Here is a 24,741-nt window from a genome sequence, read left to right as displayed (position 1 = left end):
ACATATCCTGCTCACTCACCCACCCCACCCCCGTTTTCTTGTGTTGATTACATCTTTGAAGCCTATGTATCCTGTCACCAGATATGGTTTGTACTTACGTCATCTGCTAATACCACTGACCCATGTTCAAAAAAGTATAAAAGCTGGATGTAAACTAATAAAAGATTAGGCAATCTCTTTAGGACACTGTCTGTGTATCCTTCCTTTCTAAGGGGAATGCCTCCAGATGTCTGAACAGATGACAGAGTGTGTGCAGGACGATTTCGGGACCAAGAAACGGACTTTGTTCGCTTCACAAACTTCCTCTCCGACGGCAGAATTGACGTCGGGGAGAGGCAGGCTGATCGGCCCGGTAGAGTTTTCTGGACCTGGCCGGCTGTGCACCCCACCCCTTAGTACGCCACTGGCTATAAGACTCCTGTGCAGATAAAGCACAGTTACTTACTGTAACAGTTGTTATCCAGGGACAGAAGGCAGATATTCAACATGTAGGTGACGTCATCCACGGAACCCCGTAGCAGACAGCCGCGCAAGCTCATAGAACTTTCAAAGAGTTTGAGAGTGCTGCACTGCGCATGCACAAGTGCCTTCCCACCGAACTTGATCGTACATCTCCTGTGAGGTACCTCAGTTCAGATAGCTAGCTAAGAATCCAACTAGGGGAGGTGGATGGGTTGTGCGAATATCTGCCTGCTGTCCCTGGATAACAACTGTTATGGACAAGCAGACAGCATATTCTCAACATGTGGGTGACCTCCAAGCTAACCAGATTGGGATGGTGGTAGTGTTGGCAATTTAGGAGAATAAATGTTGTAAAACTGCCTGGCCAAAATGGCCATCCCGTCTGAAGAAAGTATCCAGACAATAATGAGAGGTGAATGTATTGAACCGAGGACCAAGTGGCACCCTTGCAGATTTCCTCAACAGGAGTTGATCTAAGGAAAGCTACAGATGCCGCCATAGCTCTAACTTTATGGCCCGTGACTCGACCCTGCAGAAGGAGACCAGCCTGAGCATAGCAGAAAGAGATGCAAACAGCCATCCTTTTGGAGATGGTTCGTTTGGAAACAGGATGCCCCAACATATTTGGATCGAAGGAGATGAAAAGTTGAGGAGCCGTTCTGTGAGGTTGAGTAAAAAAGCCAAAGCACATTTACAGACCAGAGTATGAAGCACTATTTCTCCAGGATGAGAATGAGGCTTTGGAAAAAACACTGGTAGAACAATGGATTAAGATGAAATTCCGAAACTACTTTAGGTAAGAATTTTGGATGAGTATGGAGAACTGTGAAAGGTGGGGCTGCCACTAGAGCTTGGAGCTCACTGACTCATCTAGCAGAGGTGAGAGCAATGAGAAAAACCACTTTCCAAGTGAGATACTTAAGATGGTTCTAAAGGAGGCTTCATCAATTGAGTAAGAACAAGATTGAGGTCCCAAACCACTGGAGGCGGCTTGAGAGGTGGGTTGACAATGAAAAGTCCTTTCATAAATCTGGAAACCACAGGATGAGCAGAGAGAGGTTTCCCTTCAATAGGCTGGTGAAAAGCAGCAATAGCACTCAGGTGGACTCTAATAGATGTGGATTTGAGGCCAGATTGCTATAAGTGTAACAGGTAATCCAAAACTGAAGACAAGGAGGTAGCTTTGCTGAAATCTAAGTAAATTATATGTAGCCAGTGGCGTACCTAGGGTATGTGGCACCCGGGGCCCATCATTTTTTGACACCCCCCCTATATAAAAAAATATTTTTTGTAATAACCATGAAAAATAAATGGTCATAATAGAAACAAGCACTGAAAATCTTCTTTTATTGAACCTCATATATGTAATCATTATTCCAAACATAACATAAATTATGTCTGAATTGTCATGAATTGGAAGGGCTTTTATTTCTTTTTTGAAGGTTTTGTAGTTTGTGGTCGAGGTCAATAGGTTGTAGAGTTGGGGGTCGAGTGTTAGGAGGTTGTCGAACAGTTTTTGGTTTTTTTTGACGATTTTGGTTGGAGAGTGTGTGAATGGTGCGCGAGTTCTCCTATGTCTGCTCAGCAGAATTTCCCAGACCACCTCTTTCTCTCAACACATTGACACGCTGCCACCACCACCACCATTAGAACACCTCACCGGGTAGGCCAGCAATGCTTATAAACTTTATAAAACACATTATTATATTTTCTTATAAAGCACATATTTTAACTGAACTCTCTGACATCCTCAGCCTTGCCATTCACAAAAATAGAAGGAAGAAAAGTTCCCGTTTCCTGCTGTCTCATGTCCCCGGCCTATACAATATTTTTCTTCTGCAGACCCTTCAAAAGTCTGACAAAATCCTCGTTTCACTTGCATTATAAAGTACTGAGGATGCCATCTCTCCCCAATCCCAGGTCTTAAAATCTAAGACAGTAGCGCAAACTAGTGCTGCCCGATTCAAGAAAAAAAAAAAAAAAAAATTTGATTCAGCCTATTGAATTGGTTTTTCAATTCAACTTTCCTGCCCAATTGGGTTTTTGTTTGTTTTTTCAAACATCCTGGTGGGTTTATTTTATAGCTTTTTTACCCCCTTTGGCTTCTCCTAACCACACTGGCGCTGTGGTGTAAGTAAAATAAAGAAACAAAAAGGACTTTTCCTCTCTCTGTTAAATCCTAGCTCACGTTTGCGGTCTAACACCAGCTCTGGCAGGATACACATTTCAAATCTGACATATTGTAATCACAAAACAGAAAATAAAATTAGTTTTTTTACTTTTTGTTGTCTGGTTATTTTTCAAATCTTGTTGGTCCAAGGCTCTGGTTGTCTTCTGATAACTTGCTTGCCAGGGTCTCCTTCTTCCTTCTTTCTGCATGCTAACCATCCATCTGCCATCTCTGTCCTCCCTGTTTCCCTTCCCTCCCCAGGAGGTCTGGCATCTTTCCTTTTTTCATCTCCCTCCACAGATCCATCTTTTCTTAACTACCCTTTCTTTCAGCATCTCTCCCTCCTTCCCCACCACCCCAGGGTCCACCATCTCTCCCTTTCTTTTCCCAACTACCCTCCTATCCAGTATCTCTATCCCCCCCTCCACACCATCCCTTGTTTCCAACTTCTCTCCCTTTCTGTTCCTTCCCTCTCTAAAACCCATGGTCCATCATCTCTCTCACTCTTCTCTATTTTCAGACCCATTATTTCTTCCCACCCAAAGTCCGGCATATGCACGTCTCTTTGAACCCTCCCATTCCCTCCATGTATTTCTACACCAGGGCCCCCCTCCCTGAAGGCCTGTCCCCCACTTAAAGGTCTGCATCCCACCCCTGAAGGCCTGCACTCCCCCCCGAAGGCCTGCCTGCCTGTTCCCCCCCTTGAAGGCCTGCCTGCCTGATCCCCTTGAAGGCCTATCCCCTCCTTGAAGGCCTGCACCTCCCGAAGGCCTGTCCCCCCCCTTGAAGGCCTGCCTGTCCCCCCTCCCCCTTGAAGGCCTGCCTGCCTGTCACCCCCCCTTCCCCTTGAAGGCCTGCCTGCCTGCCCGCCCCACCCTGAAGGCCTGATTCCCCGACCCAGCCCGAAGGACCGCTCGCCCCTCTGGGCTCCCCGCATCACCTACGAAGCAGCCCGTAGCAGGATCGCAATGCCAGCGATCCCTGCGCAGCTTCGGAGCTGCTTCCTGCGCCGCGGTCCAACCCCTCCTCTGACATCAGAGGAGGGGTGGGACCACAGCGGAGGAAGCACCGCCGAAGCAGCGCAAGGATCGCTGGCATCACGATCCCGCTGCGAGCTGCTTCGTAGGTGATGCGGGGAGCCCAGGGGGGCGAGCGGTCCTTCGGGGGGGGGACTGAACGCCAAGGCCAGAAGCAGCCCCTCAGGGCTTGCACCCGGGGCGGACCGCCCCCCCCCCCTTGGTACACTACTGCACCTCACTCATCGTACCAATGTCCAGATAGTTTATAAAGATGTTGAAGAGCACGGGTCCAAGCACTGAGCCCTGCGGCACCCCACTGGTGACGCTCTTCCAGTCCAAGTATTGTCCATTTACCCCCACTCTCTGTTTCCTATGCTCCAGCCAGTTTTTAATCCACGTGAGTATTTCACCCTCGATTCCATGGCTCGCAATTTTTCGAAATAGTTGTTCATGTGGAACTTTGTTGAATGCCTTCTGAAAATCCAGATATACAATGTCGACCGGGTCACCCTTGTCTATCTGCCTGTTTACTCCCTCGAAGAAATACAGAAAGTTTGTCAAACAAGATCTGCCTTTGCTGCAACCGTGCTGGCTGGTTCTCATCAGACCATGTCCATCCAGGTGATCAATGATGCGGTCCTTTATCAGCGCCTCTACCATCTTTCCCGGTACCGAGGTCAGACTCACCGGTCCCAGAATAAAAGGGGATTGTATAAAAACTGTGTATTAGTGCCATTCGTAACAGAGCATTGAGTGGTGGAAAGCTGCTGGGCATCGAGCTTCAATGCAGAAAGGGTGTCAGAAATGACATGTGAAACGGAAGCTGATTTGAAAAGACAACAAAGTGAGTGTCTATCACCATGATCCACAGCCACTACTGCACCTGACCACCGGACCCCAAAAGGGATCCCAAATCATCCACAGTCACAGAGGAGCCATGAGATAATAGGAGCATGGAAAGAGACTTCCCATCATCTTCAGTTCAGCTTCAAAGGGTCACTGACACTAGAAGTTGGCATGGTATGAGACTGAGATGCCTGCTTGGGAGAAGGAACCCTCTGAGGTGGAACCAGCACACCCGTAGGTGTTAAATAGGCTTTTCATAAAAGGCTGACAAAGTTGGAAAAGCTTTACACCGGAGGCCCCCAGGACCCCTGTAAGACCTCCAGACTGGGAAATTCGGCTTTCTGCCACCACGAGCTTGCATTTTGCCTCATTGTTACTCACGGCCTCTGAGTGGAATGTCTTCCTCACATACCAGTTTCTCTGAGCATTTTTAAAATTTTAACACCTTGTAGGATCAATTAGAGGATGAGCCCAAAGCTCCCACTCCCCACCCCCACCCCGGTTGCATGTGGAACATGGTCATTCCTGAGCAAGTACATCTGCGTAATATACGCAGGAATTGGGGCTAGTCTGACCTGGGGCATCCATAACAGGCGATCCCTAAGCAAAATGAGAGATTTTGAGGTAAAAAAAGGAAAGGACAAGCTAAAAATCCAAGATTGTCACCGCCAAAAAATTCATGCCAAAAATGGCCCGTTGAAGCCAAACAGAAAAAAAAAAAAAGCAAATGCGAATTAGGAACTTTGGAGATGGGGAAACCTAACCCTAATTCCAGAAACCCTCAAAACTAGATATTGTAGACATCCCCCCCATCGGGAATAATGGGAGTACTCACTGTGACTGGTGCCTGTCAGTTTGAATCAGTCTGCCAGAAAAGAAAGGATTTCTGCCTCAGAAATTAGCCAGCACAAGTCTGCTAATGGAGATCTTCTGGTTGCCAGTTGGGTGGACCTCAACCATGGACTCCCACCCATCCTCACGAAATGTTAGGGTGAGAAACTTTGCAGCCTGCTCCCCAATGCACAGAGAGTTGTTACACAGGAGCCCCACAGCCTGCATTCAAACCTTAAGCTAGAAACTCCTAGGGGAACGGATCCTAAGCTCCTGAAAAGGAGCAAAGCAGGCTGGCTCCACAGGTGCTCAGAGAGATTAGCCTGGGAGCAGCGGTCCTCCCACATAGGACTGCATCCTTTCCCCAGGAGAATAAGCCCAAGAAAGGGACCTCCAAGCACTGAAGCCACACAGAAAAATCCGACTGACAGCAAAAATACCTGAAAAAAACAAAAAGAAGCAGAGTAGATCAGAACACACCATCTGAGTTTGTTTGCAGAAGAAAAAACTGAAGGAGAGAGCTGCTCTCCACCTGTAGAAGGGGAAGAGTTGAGAGTCTTAAAGTAATACCCTTTTGTAGATTCACAACTAATGGAAAGCAGCAGCTATTGTACAGAAACCTACTGAACAAAACTTTGTGTCAAGTCTTTATCCGAGTTTTTCATCAATTGTTCCCTAACACATACTGTGACTGTTCCTTATCTCTGAGATCTGGTTCGTCTTTTTATTTGAAGACCATCATCTGTGTGGTCTGTTTGGTTTACAGAGGGGTGTTTCTTTTCCTGCTATGGTTTGTTTTATGTGCATTGTGAAAAAGTAAGATGCACTTCAAATAAGTTAACTGTAAAAGCAAGGACTAAACCTAGCAGGAAAATGCTTGAAAACATGTGGATGATAGGATTTCCAAAGAGAGAATTTAAATGGAAAAAATAAAGGATTTCGGGCGTTCCTGGAGAGGGCCTTTTTGCTTGGGAAAAAATCTATTCTACATTGTTGGATTGTACCTGAATCGCCCACTTTGTCTCTTTGGCGTACTCTCATGCTTCGGCAGGCGTCCATGGAGCGCTTGCTTATACGAACGCTGGATTCTCCTAAGGGACGCATTTATTGTTCCATTTGGGAACCGTTTTGGCTTACTCTCACACATAGAGCTCGAAGTAATTTGCTAAACCCATGACAATTCCTTCTCTGGAAGACGGTTATTTACTTTGTAATTGTGTTTGTGGGATTGGGTGGGGGGGGTGGAAACTGAGGGGGAGGGGGGAGTATATTTGTACTATTATGTGGGTTGTTTCTTTGTTGATTTTTTATTGCAAAAATTTAATAAACATATTTACACATAAATGGAAAAAATAAATAAAAACAAAATCTGTGAAGAGGCAGTGAAAAAATCTTTTAAACAAAAGTTTCATCAGTGGCATAAGTTCAAATTAAAGGCCTCCAGGCAACATTTTCAGAAAGAGAACGCAGAATAGGAGGCCCAATTCAGAACATCTAGGAGCAGCTGCAGAGTCCTTTCTTTGGGCCTTCTTTTTACTGCAGGGGCTGCTTGGGCAGAACTTATATGACTAGAATCTGTGGGGCTTATAACACTGGTCAACAACAAAAAAAGTTTTTCTTTGCTAATGAGAACCTAAGTAGTGTTCTTAGTAAATTTAATGATGCTGATTTCAGATTTGTAATTTAAATTCAGCTAGCATGTCAGGTTTCTGAGATACACGTTAATGATTTTTTAGACAGTTTGCCATATCGGCACAATATTGTGAGTATGAACTGTGTCCCAAACTTGTGTTAAGGAGTTTACTCTGAAAACTAACACGAAGACAATAAGGAGACATGTTACAGAATATATTTTTGCCTTTCTTAACTCACACAAAAGTGATGTCAGCATGTTCAGAAATGTTTGAGACACTTGCTTTTATGCTTGTACTGTACATTTGTCTCTCTTTGCAAGAACCAACAATAGTCTCCCATCATACTTAGATTGAACTTTGCCTGATATCTGCTTTCCATCACCTTGATATCTTGATGAAATATTTCCCCATGCTCATCACTGACATCACCAAGATTGGGTGGGAAGAAGTTAAGGTGAGAACATAAGCAATGCCTCCGCTGGGTCAGACCTGAGGTCCATCGTGCCCAGCAGTTCGCTCACGCGGCGGCCCAACAGGTTCAGGACCTGTGCAGTAATCCTCTATCTATACCCCTCTATCCCCTTTTCCAACAGGAAATTGTCCAAACCTTTCTTGAACCCCAGTACCGTACTCTGCCCTATTACGCCCTCTGGAAACGCATTCCAGGTGTCCACCACACGTTGAGTGAAGAAAAACTTCCTAGCATTCGTTTTGAATCTGTCCCCTTTCAACTTTTCTGAATGCCCTCTTGTTCTTTTATTTTCCGAAAGTTTGAAGAATCTGTCCCTCTCTACTCTCTCTATGCCCTTCATGATCTTATAAGTCTCTATCATATCCCCTCTAAGTCTCCTCTTCTCCAGGGAAAAGAGACCCAGTTTCTCCAATCTCTCAGCGTATGAAAGGTTTCCCATACCTTTTATCAAACGTGTCGCTCTCCTCTGAACCCTCTCAAGTATCGCCATATCCTTCTTAAGGTACGGCAATCAATACTGGATGCAATACTCAAGAAGCGGACGCACCATCGCCCAATACAACCCATTCCCCCAATTGTTCAAGTCCCTTTGTAATTCTTCGCAGTCCTCTTTAGTCCGAGCTCTACTAAATAGTTTGGTGTCGTCCGCAAATTTTAGTATCTCGCCCTTCGTCCCTGTTTCTAGATCATTTATAAATATATTAAATAGAAGCGGTCCGAGCACCGAGCCCTGCAGAACACCACTCGTGACCCTCCTCCAGTCTGAGTAGTGGCCCTTCACTCCTACCCTCTGTTTCCTACCCGCCAACCAATTCCTGATCCATCTATGTACCTCTCCTTCCACCCCATGGTTCTTCAGTTTCCGAAGTAGGCGTTCATGCGGTACCTTGTCAAAGGCCTTTTGGAAATCTAGATATATGTCTATGGGGTCTCCTCTGTCCATCTGTCTGTTAACTCCTTCGAAGAAGTGCAATAAGTTCGTTAGGCATGATCTCCCCTTGCAGAATCCATGTTGGCTGGTTATCAGAAGTTTGTTTCTTTCAAAATGTTCATCAATGTTGTCTTTGATCAGCGCTTCCGCCTTTTTCCCCGGAACCGAGGTCAGACTCACCGGTCTCTAGTTTCCCGGGTCACCTCTTGATCCCTTTTTAAAGATGGGCGTAACATTGGCTATCTTCCAATCCTCCGGGATCTCGCATGTTTTCAGGGATAGATTGCAAATTTGCTGAAGTAGTTCCGCTATTTCCTCCTTTAGTTCCTTCAGAACCCTTGGGTGGATTCCGTCCGGACCCAGGGATTTGTCAGTTTTTAATTTTTCTATCTGCTTGCGTACATCCTCAAGGCTCACTTCCATGGATGTTAATTTTTCTGCTTGATCTCCAATGAAGATTTTCTCAGGTTCCGGTATGTTGGATGTGTCTTCATTTATAAATACAGACGAGAATGTAAGAAGTGCATTTTCAGTGACATTCTGACACCCATTAGCTGATATGCTGTCGGCATAATTCTCTGATCTGTGATTACCAAGAAAATTCTGAACAACCAGCACAAATGCTTCCCATGCTGCTGATTCAGCTGGGTTCAGCTTCTGTTTGAACGCATCATCAAGAATCAGTTCACGGATTTCAGATCCAACAAAAACTCTTTCTTTAATTTTGGCTTCACTTTTCTCTAAACCAAACGTACTTCTTAGGTGCTGAAAGGCATCACCATTTTTGTCCATCGCCTTGACAAAATTTTTCAGCAGACCCAGTTTTATGTGTACTGCTGGAAGATATATTTTTTCATGATGTACTAACGGCAGGCATTTCACATTGTATCTGCCAAAATAATGCATGTATGCACTTTGAAGTCTGCTGGACAGATTCTTTTGCTGAGCTTGTGCAGTAAATTGTCCAAAGACATAACAGAAATTATCAGGATGGTTAACACAACCTTGTCTATTCATAATAATTATATCTTAGCCAAAAACAAATAAAATATAAAAATTTACAGGTAGAAAAAGCAGCACAATCACTTTTTAGTATAAACTTTCAAATAACTGGTATATGTAATAAATGAGCTGTCCTAAAATGCAATATTGTGTTACAGAAATAGTAAAATACTGACGCTTCACAGTAGCGTTATTAACGAAATTATAAACACAAACTGATGCATAACTTAAAAACAGGATGTGATAGATGGAAACTGTTTTCAGATTTAGAGTCAGCATGTGGCCCTTGTTAAGGTGACAGAACTCCAGTAGCAAAATGCTTGTTGAACAGTGTAATGAAAAACCCACATAAGTTGGAAATTGGACATCCTAATCGCCGGGACGTCCAATTGCTGATAATCAAAACCATTTTCCTGGATGTCTAGTAAGATTTTTCATCCATTGTGCATCCAAAGTTCCAGGGGGTGTATTGGGAGGCATGTTTGGGGAAGGCTTAACTTGGCCGTTTTGCAGCGATAATCAAACCTTTTCCAAGATGTCCTGGTTCAGAGTTAGACCTGTTTTAGAAGAGTCTAAGTGCCACAAATGTACCCAAACTGACCAAATGACCACTAGATACATTAAGGTACGACTCCCCCACACATTCCCCCACTACTCATTAACCCCCCTTCCACCCCACAAAAATATGAATGAAAGAGCACATACCTGTCTCTAGAACAGCAGCACTTGGTATGGGAAAACCTAGTAGAGCATTACCCAGGTGTCTTAAGCAACCTGGTGGATGGGTTAGTGAACCATAGAGAGAAGGACCCAGGCCCATAAACCACTCTAACTACTACTTTTATAGCAGAAAGTGTGGAGCCCACTAAAACCCACCAAAACCCTACTCTAATGCCATATAGGTGCCACCTGCAGCCATGAAGGCTATCGGAGTGGTAGACAGATGGGTCTAGTAGGTTTGGGGGGAGTTTGGGAGGGTTCACCATAAATTTGCTGGGGTATATGATGAGATGTACTTCTGAAACAGCAGCGCCTCTAACATGTTCCACTGCTCTACTGGCATGTCTCTGTGGCTTGTCCATCACAATGTTAGCTACTCCCATGTCTAAATGGTCTGGATTTGGATGTTTTCAACTTGGATATTTCTTTGGTCAAAAATGGAGTATAAAGTTAGTCATCCTAATGGATGGATGTCCTGTCTGCCTAGATGTCCACATAGACAATTTTCAAAAAAACTGGGGGGATGTTTAGCAGATTGACTTTTGAAAATGGACGTTTCTGTGCTTCCGACTTCGGATGTTTAGCAGGAAACATCCAGATCGGACTTAGATGTTCTCTTTTCAAAATTCAGTCTAGAGTTGCCATACAATAAAAGCACAAATTTATTACCATAGTTAAAAAAGGAATGCAGACAATGTAAGAAAAAAAGTAATCATATTTTGACAAATTTGAACACTGAAAAACAATTATCTAGAGAAACTTAAAATCTATCTATTATAATTCTGTAGTATAAGTAACTCACCATCTCCACCAAGAGAGAGACTTTTCAAGGTCCTTTTCAGTGCGTCCTATTGAAGCAACAAATGCAAAAGGCCAAACCAAAAGCATCATAAAAGCAGCAATGATCAATCGGATGGGGAACAGAGTGAATGTCATGAAGGCAATCTGTAAAAATCAATGATTTATTTTCATATAAGACATGAATGGTTTCTACATCTAAATTAAACACCAGATGCCACTATTTAATTTACAATCTGAAGAATAAAATGTAATTTTTTTCTAGATCTTTAAACAATCACCTTATTCAAAAAGAACCATACAATAAAGATAAATGTCAAACATTATTTAAAAGTAATAATGCTGTAATATACACAATATGGAAACCAGGAAAAAACTTGAGGATGAACTTTCAGTACTTTCACATTTTTTCTTAAATGGAAAAAATCATAGGCATCCAAGGAAAATTATCCTCAAATTGTCTCCCTATGGCAAATTGAAGTTGTTTCAAAACAAATAATACCAAACTAAGGTCCTCTTTTACTAAGCCACGGTAGAAGTTTTTACTGTAGCCCAAAGCGCTAAATGCTCCAATACTCATAGGAATTTTATGAGCATCAGAGCATTTAGCACTCCGGGCCACTGTAGAAACCTCTATCACAGCATAGTAAAAGGGGGGATAAGTGACCCTTTTCTACCATAACACACTAGAATCTGTGTTTAGCACTTTTTAATACAGGACTTTCCCACAAGCTAAGCCCAAATTTAACATGGCAGTACACAAGGTGTTTGGTTTTTTAAGGTTTTAACCTTTTCACCTTTTCCATTACCATACAGGACCTACAAAAAATAAATATGGGAGCACTTACCACCTCCTATTTAGGATGTGTTAACTGCTCCCACATTAAGTCTGCAATATCCAGTTAGTACACACTAATCTTAATGCATTAGCAGGTGCTTAAAACCTAATGTCAGTGCTAAAAGTAGTGTTACCAGACGTCTGGATTTCCCTGGATGGCTTTTCAAAACCCAGCACTTTGTCCAGATTTTGAAAAGCTTCCTGTCAAAATCACGTCAGGAAGGGACATCCGCGCATGTGCGACGTTATCGTAGCCATGGATCCAGATTTTCCTTTGGGAAAATCTGGTAACCCTAGCTAAAGGGTACCTGAGTAGTGCTGGCATTAATGTACACAGAATGTTCAAAGGCAGGAAACATGAATGCCAAAGATTAGTGAAAATAAATGCAGTCAAACATATCTTAATGACATTATTTTGTATTCCTTTTTTTTTATTATTATAGGTTTTGAATACATTACAATATCCAATCATACAAAAGGAAAAAAGGAGAAATCTCACAAAACAATACATAATCAACTCATACATACATAATTCCTTTTAAGCCCACATTATGGGGAAACAGGTTACTATTTCTAATCAAACAAATTCAAGAAAAGCTAAAGGACAATAATTCTCAGTTCATCCTAAACGACCTTGAATCATTCCTTACTAATTGGGATACTAATTTCTCTTCTTTTTTCTCAGCGGGTGAAACAACTCATTTCTGTTCTCTCGCAACTAAAAATTGTTGTAATTGTATGGGGTCCCAAAAAATGTTCTCAATATCTTGCAACTTAACCAAACATTTACAAGGAAATTTCAGGTAAAAGGATGCCTCTAGGGCCAAAACTCTAACCTTCAACTTCAGAAATTCTTTCCTTCTCAATTGAGTGGTCCTAGAGACATCCGGAAAAATCCTAACCAGATCCCCACAAAATTTCATTAACCTGTTTTTAAAGTAAAGTTTCATTAATAACATTTTATCTATCTCGCTCATGCATGTTATCACCAGGGTGGACCGACTCTGGATCACGTCCTGAGTATCTTCCAAAAATTCAGTCAAATTTACTTCAGGCGTGGCCAGATGGTCCATCTCCTGGGCAGATTCTATTTTTTTGGAGGGATATAATAGTAATTATTTATTGGAAAATTCTCTGCATTAGCCAGTCTCGGTACTTCTTTAAAAAACTTCCTTAATAAAATTTCAGGTGAAAGTAAGTGAGTTACTGGAAAATTGACTAAGCGGAGATTTTTCACTCTATGCATATTCTCCATAGATTCTATTTTGGAATGTATCACTGTAGAATCTTTAACAGCAGATACCGAGACAGCTTGAAGTGTATTACATTGAGTTTCCATAACATTATTTTGTATTCCTTACCAATGCTCAGAAAACAATGCTGCTAAGCATAGAGGGATTTGATTGCTTCTTACACCAAAGATTAATGCCAAGTCTAGGTCAGCATTAGGGTTCGGAAGATACCAGAGGGTGGTGGTTAATGGAATTTGCTCGGAGGAGGGAAAGGTGAGTAGTGGAGTCCCTCAAGGATCGGTGCTGGGGCCAATCGTGTTCAATATGTTTGTGAGCGACATTGCTGAAGGGTTAGAAGGAAAACTTTGCCTTTTTGCATATGATACCAAGATTTGTAACAGAACAATGGATCTACAAAAGTTAGAGGAATGGTTTAATATCTAGAAACTAAATTCAATGCATAGAAGTGCAGAGTAATAATGCATTTGGGGATTATAAATGTGCTGGGAGGTGAGAGGCTGATATGCACGGATGGGGAGAAGGATCTTGGGGGGGTGATAGTATCTGAAGATCTAAAGGCAAAGAAACAGTGTGACAAGGCGGTGGCTGTTGCAAGAAGTATGCTAGGCTGTAGAGTAGTAGTGCTGCTCGATTCAGGAGAAAATATTTTGATTCAATTCAGCCTATTGAATCAATTTTTCGATTCAATTTTCCAGCCCAATTGGGGTTTTTTCCAAACATCCTGGTGAGTTTATTTTATAGCCTCTTCACCCCCTTTGCCTTCTCCTAATCACACAGGTGCTGTGGTGTAAACAAAATTAACAAACAAAAAAAGACTTTTCCTCTCTGTTAAATCCTAGCTCACGTTCGCGGTCTAATACCAGCTCTGGCAGAATACAAATTTCAAATCTTGACACATTGTAATCACAAAATAGAAAATAAAATTATTTTTTTACCTTTTGTTGTCTGATCATTTTTCAAATCACATTGGTCCCAGGCTCTACAACAAACGTCTTCTGATAACTTACTTGCCAGGGTCTCTTGCCCATTTGTTGTTTTCTTCTTTCTCTGTGGTAACCATCCATCTTCCATTTCTGCCCTCCCCTTCCATTTCCCTTCTCTCCCCTGGAAGTCTGGCATCTTTCCTTTTTTCCGCCTCTATTCCTGTAGCTGCAGTGATGGACCTTGCCATATCCAGATCCACCATCTCTCCTTTTCTCAACTACCCTTTCATGCAGCATCTCTCCCTCCTTCCCCACCAGCTCTCCCTTTCTCTTTCTAACTACCCTCCTATCCAGTATCTCTATCCCCCACACACAAACCATCCCTTTTGTCCAACTTCTCTCCCTTTCTGTTCCTTCCCTCCCTAAATCCCATTGTCCACCATCTCTCTCCCTCTCCTGTTTTTAGATCCATTATTTCTTCTATCCTTCCACCCATCTCCCCTCTTCATGATCTCCCCTCAAGTCCATATCCCCCCCTCCACCAAGTTCATTTCTCCCATTCATCTTCTCCCCATCTCTCCTCCAGTCCACCAAATCCCCCAAGTCTATCTCCCCTTATTTTGATGTTACAATGTATTGTTGGTGGCGGTAGTTATTTAGCAATCCACTCCTGCCACCACTCCTTGCATCTTCTCTCCACTGTGGCCCGCCCTCAGTGAAAACTTCCATAAGAACATAAGAAACGCCTTCACCGGATCAGACCTAGGTCCATCTAGTCCAGCGATCCGCACACGCGGAGGCCCAGTTAGGTGCTCCCTGTTGGAGACCCGGATCTCCCATATCCCTCGATATGATTTGCAAGAAGGTGTGCATCCAACTTGCGCTTGAAACCCTGAACACTAGTCTCTACCACAAGCTCCTCTGGGAGAGCATTCCAAGCGCTCACCACTCGCTGTGTGAAGCAGAACTTCCTGACATTTGTCCTGAACCTGCTGCCACACAGTTTCAGGCTATGACCTCTTGTCCGTGTCACATTTGAAAATGTCAGTAATGCTTCTTCCTGGTCTATTATGTCAAATCCTTTTAATATTTTAAAAGTCTCTATCAAATCCCCCCTCAATCTTCTCTTTTCGAGGGTGAACAGTCCAAGTTTTCGGAGGCGTTCTTGGTAGCTCAAATTCTCCATACCTTTGACTAGTTTAGTGGCTCGCCTCTGCACCCTCTCCAGCAGAGTTATATCCTTCTTGAGGTATGGAGACCAGTTTCCACTTGGGCGGCCTAATGGAGAGAAGACGCCTGGAGTAGAGGCAGGGTAGTGAATTGCATTCGCTACCGCCGCTTTTGCCTGGCCAGGGAGGAGAAATACTGTAAAATCTATCATTACATATTAAGGGCATGTATGTACTCAGAAGCCAAATGCTGAGCCCCAAAATACCTTCATATAAGGCTATTTCTCTTTAAAGTAAAAATGATTTTACATTTGGAACTGAAAGCTCAGATCCCTTATCACGTTCAATACATGCCTCCCTTCATCTTGTTTAGAGGATAGCTCTAAGTGGACTCCAACATGTGCAGGCAAAGAAAGTGCAGTCAACCCACTCTGTGCCGGTCTACTAATCTTAGAGGCTCTGCAGAGGTCGGAGGGAGCTGGGAGGGGGAGGGGGGCGGTCCTGATCCGCTGTGCAGCTGGTAGACGTTTGAATATCCCTGGTCCTGCCTGTTTTCGGCTCCTTTCTGCATCGAAGGCAGAGAGTCCTGATGATCTGTTTGTCTTTCCTTCCTGTTCCTCCATCAGACTGGAATGAAGCTTGGACGGGAAGGAGAGAGCCTTGCTGCCACCGATCTGCACACTGAGACCCGTTCGGGATTTCCCTCTGCCACTGGAGTCCTTGCTTCAATGTAACTTCCGGATTTTCAAAACCAGTAGTTACATCAGAAGCAAGGACTCCGGTGATAGAAGGAAAGCCTGAACGGATCTCTACCAAGGGGGCCGATGAATCGGTAAGTCCGATTTTCTTCAAATACAGATTGATTCAAATCGATTCACCCGAAGTTAATCGGCAAATCAATTTGAATCGCGAATCAGGCAGCACTAATAGAGAGAGGCGTAACCAGTAGAAGAAAGAAGGTATTGATGCCCCTGTACCCCTGTACAAGTTGAAGGTAAGGCCCCACTTGGAGTATTGTGTTCAATTATGGAGACTGTATCTAGCAAAGGACATAAGAAGACTTGAAGGTGCCCAAAGGAAGGTGAAGAAAATGGTAGGAGGTTTGCATCAGAAGACATATGAGGAGAGACTTGAAGCCCTGAATATGTATACCTTAAAGCAGACATGTCAAACTCTGGCCCACAGTGTACCAAGATTTGGCCTGCCAGACAATTTAAAATTTCCCCTAAAGCTGGCCCGCCAGTACAAACGCCACATCATCTTTAGGTTCACATGGCCTGCTGAGGATCACTGGTCGGCTGTAGCGATCCAAGCAGGCTGCCGAAGCCTTAGCTGCACATTCCCTCTGGCTTGGTCCCACCCCTCCTCTGGCGTACGGACCGCACCAGAGGGAACGTGCAACTGAGGCTACAGCGGCCTGCTAGGATCACTATAGATGTCCATCGATCCTCTGCAGGCCGCGTGAACCTACACATGATGCAGCGCTTGTACCAGCAAGCTGCTTTAATGTGAGGCCGGGATGAAGGGGGTTGGAGGAGGATAGTGGGAGATGTTGCAGCAGTTGTATTGCGGAGTCCAGAGGGGTGGGGGTGGAGAGTGGGAAGAAGGGAAAGAGCTAGAGCACAATGACAACTGCATATAAAAGAAACTTACAAAAAATAGAAAGATTTTAACAGAACATGTTGAAAAGCTTCTGGCATAAAATGTAAGTGTGAGAAAGTGAAAGAATCAAGAGAGCGTAATTTGGTCCTGGCTTCTCTGCCACTGTCAAATCAGAAGGAATATGAACAAAAAAAAGAGAAAAACTTGAAAGCATCTAGCTTACCTCATGCTAGTTAAACAAAATTAATTATGCTCAAAAAGATTTTGTGGTCTCCAGTGAAAAAAGCTGTAAGCAGGCCAGAGAGTGCAGTTGTGATGACCACTAACAGGATTAAAAGGGGACATTCCCTGGCAATGGTCAGCATGCTCTCTCCCTCTGAATCACCATCATCTCTCACTGTTAACACTTTAAAAAAAGTCATCAAAAGAGAAAATAATACAACATTTATCCTTAATAAAAGGACCCCTAAGTATCTTACAAAAAAATTTGGCCTGCGACTTAGCCTTTTTTTTTTCAAATTTCAGCCCTTACATGATTGAGTTTGACACTTAGAGGAAAGGAGGGGCAGGGGAGATACGATTCAGACATTTAAATACTTGAAAGGTATTAACGTAGAACAAAATCTTTTCCAGAGAAAGGAAAATGGTAAAACCAGAGGGCATAATTTGAGGTTGAGGGGTGGTAGACTCAAGAATAATGTTAGGAAATTCTTCTTTACGGAGAGGGTGGTTGATGCATGAAATGCGCTCCCCAGGGAGGTGGTGAAGAAAACTGTGACAGAGTTCAAACAAGCGTGGGATGAACACAGATGATCTCTAATTGGAAAATAATGGGTATATATTGAGAAACTAAGGCCAGTACTGGGCAGACTTGCACAGTCTGCCCCCCATATATGGATATTCAGTTGAGGACAGGCTGGGGAGGGCTTCAATGGCTGGGATGGTTAAGATGGGCTGGAATGAGCTTTGACAGAGACTCCAGTAGATAGAATCTAAGCACATTACTGGGTAGGGCTCTGGGTTTCTGGCCCAGAAATATCTAATAAAAAGGACCATTTAAATTAAATGATTAATTTATGGAGCATTTATGGTTGGGCAGACTGAATGGACCATTCCTTTATCTGCCGTCATTTACTATGTTACTCATGAGTATTGCTTCTATTGCTTTAAATAAAATCATGAAAGCTCCATAAAGCATTTTACAGTGAAATGACATGCTGACAAATAAGTTACCCCTCCCCCCTCATACTCAATATTCATGGAAAAATTATGTCTTACCAGACTAGTGGGTTGGGCCCATCTATCAGCAGGTGAAGATAGAAAGCACTGAAATGACTCTTTGTCTTATTGGATGGAAAGCCTCCTGGCCAATTAGTATTGCTCTTGCCAAAGCATAAGGAACTTGATACCTATGGAGAAAAACTCCTTTCCCATATAGGCCTACTAATGAAACCAACAACCAACTACGAACCCCAACAGTGCAGAACATTGCAAAACCTCTAATGAGATAAAAACAAGTGCTGAATTACCAACAAGGGACTCTGGATTCATCTGCTGCATCTAAAGTAAAGAAAATTATCAGGTAAGATATACATTTTTCCTTCCTTAGTGCCTGCAGCAAATGAATCCAGGGCTAGTAGCAAAACAGTCCCTACCTAGGGAGAGAAGATGACACCGGTCCCACAATAACTGACGTGCCAAAGATTATCTATTCAGTAACAGCACCTCTTTTTTATTTTTGAATGAGGAAAAAAACTCCTATATATGAAAGTTAGGTATACTTTCTATAGTACAACAATTACATACCTCATTAATTCAACCTAGATCCTCAGTGACACCACTTTAAGCTCGAAAAATTCTCACTGCCTAATCGTCACTGGATTTTCAATTTATTAGGTACAAATTCTTTAACCAATAAGTCTATTTTTATAAATATTAATTGTACTTTAAAAGAGTACTTAGCTTTGTAGTCTCTAAAGTAGGGATATGTTCACCAACATGTTTCACCCTGTGTTTTATCAAGGCTTGAATCTCTAAGTAAGAGAAGAAAAAATATATATAACTCCTCTCCACCCTACACTTAATGTCACATCAAAGCTAAATCATTTAATATGTCAAGGTAACTAAACCCACAACATATTAAATAAACCTCTTACCTTACCTAATAACTTTATGCCAGCTCTTTAGACCAAATCATCTGATAGAGATGGTGACGGCGTCTTCAACTAATTTTTAAATACCCGCCTGAGCCTATCAGCTGGGACCCACGTGATGTTTCACGTCACCAGCAACAAAAGCCCGAAGCAAAGAACTGCTTTATCACTTTTTGACTCCTCTCCATGTCTGCCGTCAACTATACAAGAATGGACCATTCCAATTCCGTATTCAGCCCCATTGGAAAAACTATGTTTAAATAATAAATCCATCTTTGTTTCTTGTAATTCAGTCTTTCTTCCAGCCTCCCTCCTCCTCCTCCTCCAAAGTGTCTACCACCCTCCAGCGCAATTGATTTCCTGTATGCTGTTTCTTCACTCAATGTTGCACTACAGAGGCTTGAAGAGATTCAATACATATACTTGAACCTGCTACGGTGCTACGTGCTATGGTGGCGGCAGGACTGTTTAGAGGCAGCAGGGAAGGCTGTTTAGGTGGACGTATATGGCAAAGGGGTGGGGAGGATCACGAGGCTGTTTCTTTCCTTCAACGGAGCTCGTTCTGCAGCGTAGTTAAGGCAGGAGGAGATGTAGCGATCCTGTTCGCCTCTGCAGACTTCAAAGGTTTCCCTCCATTCTCCGCCAACTTCTTCAGGCCCTGGAGGGAGGGAATGTGAATCGACGTTGGTGGTTGCGACACAGCCACATGGGGCTCTGATTTTGACACAGCTCCTTTTTACATTGCCAGAGCTGCGCTGCCCCTGGAGATGGTTGTGCAGTTGATTGGTGCCAGCAGGGCCTGCCTGAGTGTCATGTTTGGACTGATGCTGACATCAGGGCCTGCTTTCTTCATGGCCTGCTTTCTTCCTAGATAGTTGTTTTCGGCTGTTGGACCCCTCTTTGGCCTCTGGCCCTCTCCTGCCTACTGTCTCAGACCACTGGGGGGGGGGGGGAGGTGCCTGTCTTCAGCTGCCGGGATGGAGGAAGGGAAGAAGAAAGAAGGAGACCCTGGCAAGCAAGTTATCAGAAGACAACCAGAGCCCGGGACCACAACATAATTTGAATAATAACCAGACAACAAAAGGTAGAAAAAATGATTTTATTTTCTGTTTTCTAATTACAATATATCAGATTTGAAATTCCTGCCAGAACTGGTGTTAGACAGGGAGGGGAGGGGGGACAGGGTACAGAGCCTGGCAGGGAGTGAGGAGAACTAGGTGCAGAGCCTGGTATATATTAGTCCACAATTTGGTTCAGAATGGTTTTTTTTCTTGTTTTCCTCCTCTAAATTTATGGTGCGTCTTATAGTCAGGTGTGTCTTATGGCGTGAAAAATACGGTATGTTGCTCTGCTAAAGCCAGCCAACAGCCATGAGAAAGTAGAGAGCTTTTGCAAGCTGTTTTGTTGTGGGACTATTTTTTAAAGCACCGTTAAGCTGGAAACCCCTGTGCAAAGTCTGCAGGATTTACAGAGGCAGAGAAAGTGTGCTCTTGGGTTTTTTCCTGTGCTGTTTTGTTTTCCCCCATTGTGTGTGAGTGGGGGTAGGGTATTTGCTGCCTGTTTGCAGCAGGAAGAGTGAGGAAACTCTGCTTTGCTTCAGTGATGGGCTAAGTTGTATATTTTTCTTACAACTTTTTCCATCCAGCGGTAACTCTTACCGGCTGTTAAACTGCTGACAACCAGTGTCCTAACACTGGAACAGGCTAGGCAAACTGCCATATAAGCCTATCGCATATTAAAGAGAAATTGATTATTGCACTGTTACATATGAAACTGTTCAGCTTATGAACTGCAGGCTCCCTGGAGCCTAGAACTGCCTTAAAACTGTCCAAGGGAACAGTTTCTGAGAGATTTGGAGTTTGAACTGGGGAAGTTTTGTAGTTGATTTGTTTTTGTTCCCTGCTGAGCTGAATCTGAAGCTGTCTTTTCCTGTTGAACATCATATTTTTGGCTTGGGAGCTATAAACCATGTTTTTCTTTATTTTTCCCTGAGGATAATAAAGGGACAAGAACTGAGAACTGAAATACTGGTAATGTGTGGTTTCACGTTCACGTGTCTTTTTCCTGACTATTCCTATTAGGCCCAAATTGACCCCATAGGCTACTCAATTCTGCCATAGATTACCCCATGAGCCATCACCCTAAAGGGGCCTATGACAAAGTGGTGTCATTCATGGGATTCTTTTACTGCCGCCTACAGGAGATGTGAGCAAGACACCTACCAGAAAGTTTGTGCTTTTGCTTTTGCTTTTCTTTTCTTTTTTAATTTCTTTTGTTTTGGGCTGCTACCTGGACTGTGAGCGGTTTTGTGGAAGCGACAGCCCAGTCAGAACTTCCTAGAACCAGTAGAATGGGCCCAGAAGGTGGAACCAGAGCAAGCCCAGCAATGTTCCAGTGTGCTGAGCCAGCTATCATTCCCAAAGACCTAGACCTGTCAGACTGTCCAGTAAGAGTACCCTGGGACAGTCGATGGTGGATAGCATGGTGGGAGGTGGAATTGGGGGCTAGCTCCAAGGGAAAGTATGCAAAAGGAAAAGCCGCACTTGGGTTCGTTTTCTTGTTGTTCCTTCCGCAGGCAGAGATGGACATCCACAACCGCTGGCATTACTGGCGTCGGAGAGGCAGAAGCAGTCAGAAGACCTCAAGTCTGTGTTGCAAAGCAACCAAGAACTCTGGCATGCGAACCAGATGGAGACAGGGCATCGTCAAGAGGAACTGATAAAGGCAATGGGTGACCAGACCAGGACACTAACGCAATGGATGCCACAGTAGTGCATCTAGTGCGGGGTTACCAGCAGCAGCATCAGGACCTCCAGTAGAACTGAACTTGATTACTAATATGCAGTCATGTAAAATGGGTCCTACAGATGTCACAGATGACTTTTTACACGCCTACAAAAGGATGGCTGTGGTAGCATGTTGGCCAGAACAATAGTGTTCCACCCGGCTGATACTTTGCCTGGCAGGCAAAGCCTTGGCTGCCTACCAAACTCTTAGACCCGAGTTAGCCAGCAATTATAGAGCGATTAAAACTCGTATATTAGAACATCTAGGTTATAGTAGGGAGGATTATTGCCAGGAATTTTGAAAAACTCAGCTGAGGGACAGAGAGAGACCGAAAGCACTCCTACATAGGCTCAGAAAACTAGCTGAGCGATGGATGGTTACAACTTTGTCTCATAGTAACTGACAGCAGAATGGTCCATCCAGTCTGCCCAACCTGATTCAATTTAAATTTTTTAATTTTTTTCTTAGCTATTTCTTGGCAAGAATCCAAAGCTCTACCCGGTACTGTGCTTGGGTTCCAACTGCCGAAATCTCTGTTAAAACCTACTCCAGCCCATCTATACTCTCCCAGCCACTGAAGCCCTCCCAAGCCCATCCCCCACCAAACGGCCATATACAGACACAGACCATGCAAGTCTGCCCAGTACTGACCTTAGTTCAATCTAATATAATAAAATGCTAGGCTGCACATGCGCACTCAAAATTCGTGTTCCCTGATCCGTCATGGAAACACGAGTGCGCATGCGCGGCCCCGCCTCTCACTGTGCATAGTTCTGCGGCGGCTTTCAAATTAAAAAAAAAAAAGTTACACAGCTGCGGCGGCCTTCCTCACCCCCAGCTCTCACTGCATGGTACCGGCTCCTCTCTCGAACTGCACCAGGATCGAGAGAGGAACTGCGGCGGCGGCTTTCAAATAAAAATAAATTAAAAAAATACACAGCTGGGGGTCGCCGCTCTCACCCGGCTCTCACGGTGCGGCTGAGCGCTGGCGGCCGGCGAACCCTAATTGCGGCGGCGGCGGCTTTCAACTACAAAAACAAACAAACAAAAAAAAACAGCTGAGGGTAGCAGCTCTCACGGTGCCGTGTTCCCTGATCCGATCTCTGTTCTTCCTGCACCATGGCACGCCGCTGCCAGCCGGGAGCTCCTGGGGGCCGGCGGCGTGAACCGCCCAGCCGGTGCTGAGGTCCCGCCTCCCGCTTCCGCCCTACATGGCGCCGCCAGAACCGGCCCTACAAAACGGCCCTACACTCAGATCCGCGAACAGGGGATCAGGAGCTAAACAGAGATTTAAAAAAACAAACAACCAACAGTGGACAAGGACAGAGACACACAAACACTCACAGAAGGACAGGGGGCTAAAGAGACAGATTGAAAAAAATCACAAAACACTAAGGAGAGAGAGAGACACAGGAAACAAATGTTACAGCTGGTAGGCTGTTTTAAAGAAGAGGAGCCGCATGCTGGACAGGGGGAGCAGGTAAGGAGTGCTGCTGGACAGGGGGAGCAGGGAAGAGGGTCAGGGGGAGAAAGTAAGGAGTGCTGCTGGGCAAGGAGAGCAGGGAAGAGGAACAGAGGAGCAGGTAAGAAGTGCTGCTGCACAGGGGGAGCAGGGTAGAGGGACAGGGGGAGCAGGTAAGGAGTGCTGCTGGACAGGGGGAGGTAAAAGGAAGGGAGAAGGCCTACTGCTGGACAGGTGGAACAGGCAAGGGGTGATGGTTGACAGCCGAGGAAAGAGAGAGACAGAAAGCGGCCAAGGGGAGAGAGAGAGAAAGAAAGAAAAGACACACACATCTATTCTAGTACCCGTTAATGTAACGGGCTTAAAGACTAGTATTTAATTTTATTTTCTGATTCTAGATCCTCTGTGTTCATCCCATGCTTCTTTGAACTCAGTCACAGTTTTACTCTCCACCACCTCTCTCAGGAGCGCATTTCACGCATCCACCACCCTCTCCGTAAATAGAATTTCCTAACATTGCCTTATAATCTACAACCCCTCAACCTCAAATTATGTCCTCTGGTTTTACCATTTTCCTTTCTCTGGAAAAGATTTTGTTCTACGTTAATACCCTTCAAGTATTTGAACGTCTGAATCATATCTCCCCTGTCCCTCCTTTCCTCTAGGGCAGTGGTTCCCAAACCTGTCCTGGGGGACCCCCAGCCAGTCAGGTTATCAAGATATCCCTAATGAATATGCATGAGAGAGATTTGCATATAATGGAAGTGACAGGTATGCAAATCTCTCTCATGCATATTCATTAGGGATATCTTGAAAACCTGACTGGTTGGGGGTCCCCCAGGACAGGTTTGGGAACCACTGTTCTAGGGTATACATATTCAGGGCTTCCAGTCTCTCCTCATACGTCTTCTGGCGCAAGCCTCCTATCATTTTCGTCACCCTCCTCTGGACCGCTTCAAGTCTTCTTATGTCCTTCGCCAGATACAGTCTCCAAAACTGAACACAATACTCCAAGTGGGGCCTTACCAATGTCCTGTACAGGGGCATCAACACATTCTTCCTTCTACTGGCTACGCCTCTCTTTATACAGCTCAGTATCCTTCTGGCAGCAGCCACTGCCTTGTCACACTGTTTTTTCGCCTTTAGATCTTCGGACACTATCACCCCAAGGTCCCTCTCCCCGTCCGTGCATATCAGCTTCTCACCTCCCAGGATATACGGTTCCTTCCGATTATTAATCCCCAAATGCATTACTCTGCATTTCTTTGCATTGAATTTTAGTTGCCAGGCATTAGACCATTCCTCTAACTTTTGCAGATCCTTTTTCATATTTTCCACTTCCTCTTCGGTGTCTACTCTGTTACAAATCTTGGTATCATCTGCAAAAAGGCACACTTTTCCTTCTAACCCTTCAGTAATGTCACTCACAAACATATTGGACAGATCGGCCCCAGCACCGAACCCTGAGGGACTCCACTACTCACCTTTCCTTCCTCCGAGCGACTCCCATTAACCACCACCCTGTGGCATCTGTCCAACAACTACCGTAGTTTCTTTTTTTTTATTTATAAATTTATTCATTAATGTAACAAATAAAAATACTATAAATAACAAAAAACCCCAATACTCCACTCATGTGAAGAGTTTTCTGTTTCCTTATCGCATTGCA

At 44.1% G+C, this 24,741-nt stretch overlaps 1 protein-coding gene across 3 annotated transcripts in view; it reads right to left on the bottom strand.

The window, feature by feature from the left end:
- The window catches only part of LPCAT1 (lysophosphatidylcholine acyltransferase 1), a 579,323-nt gene that overhangs the window by 525,728 nt on the left and 28,854 nt on the right, over positions 1 to 24,741 (bottom strand). For all 3 annotated transcript variants that reach the window (XR_004537978.1, XM_033929666.1, XM_033929665.1), the window contains exon 2: positions 10,890 to 11,032. Coding sequence is in view for 2 of the 3 variants with exons in the window: in XM_033929666.1 (XP_033785557.1) it covers positions 10,890 to 11,032 (143 nt within the window). In the remaining variant the exon portion in view is untranslated. The remainder of the gene's footprint in view (positions 1 to 10,889; positions 11,033 to 24,741) is intronic.

Source organism: Geotrypetes seraphini, chromosome 2 (assembly GCF_902459505.1).
Source record: "Geotrypetes seraphini chromosome 2, aGeoSer1.1, whole genome shotgun sequence".
Lineage (NCBI taxonomy): Eukaryota > Metazoa > Chordata > Amphibia > Gymnophiona > Dermophiidae > Geotrypetes > Geotrypetes seraphini.
Note: the sequence above shows the minus strand (reverse complement) of the source record. Positions and strands in the feature narration are given on the sequence as shown.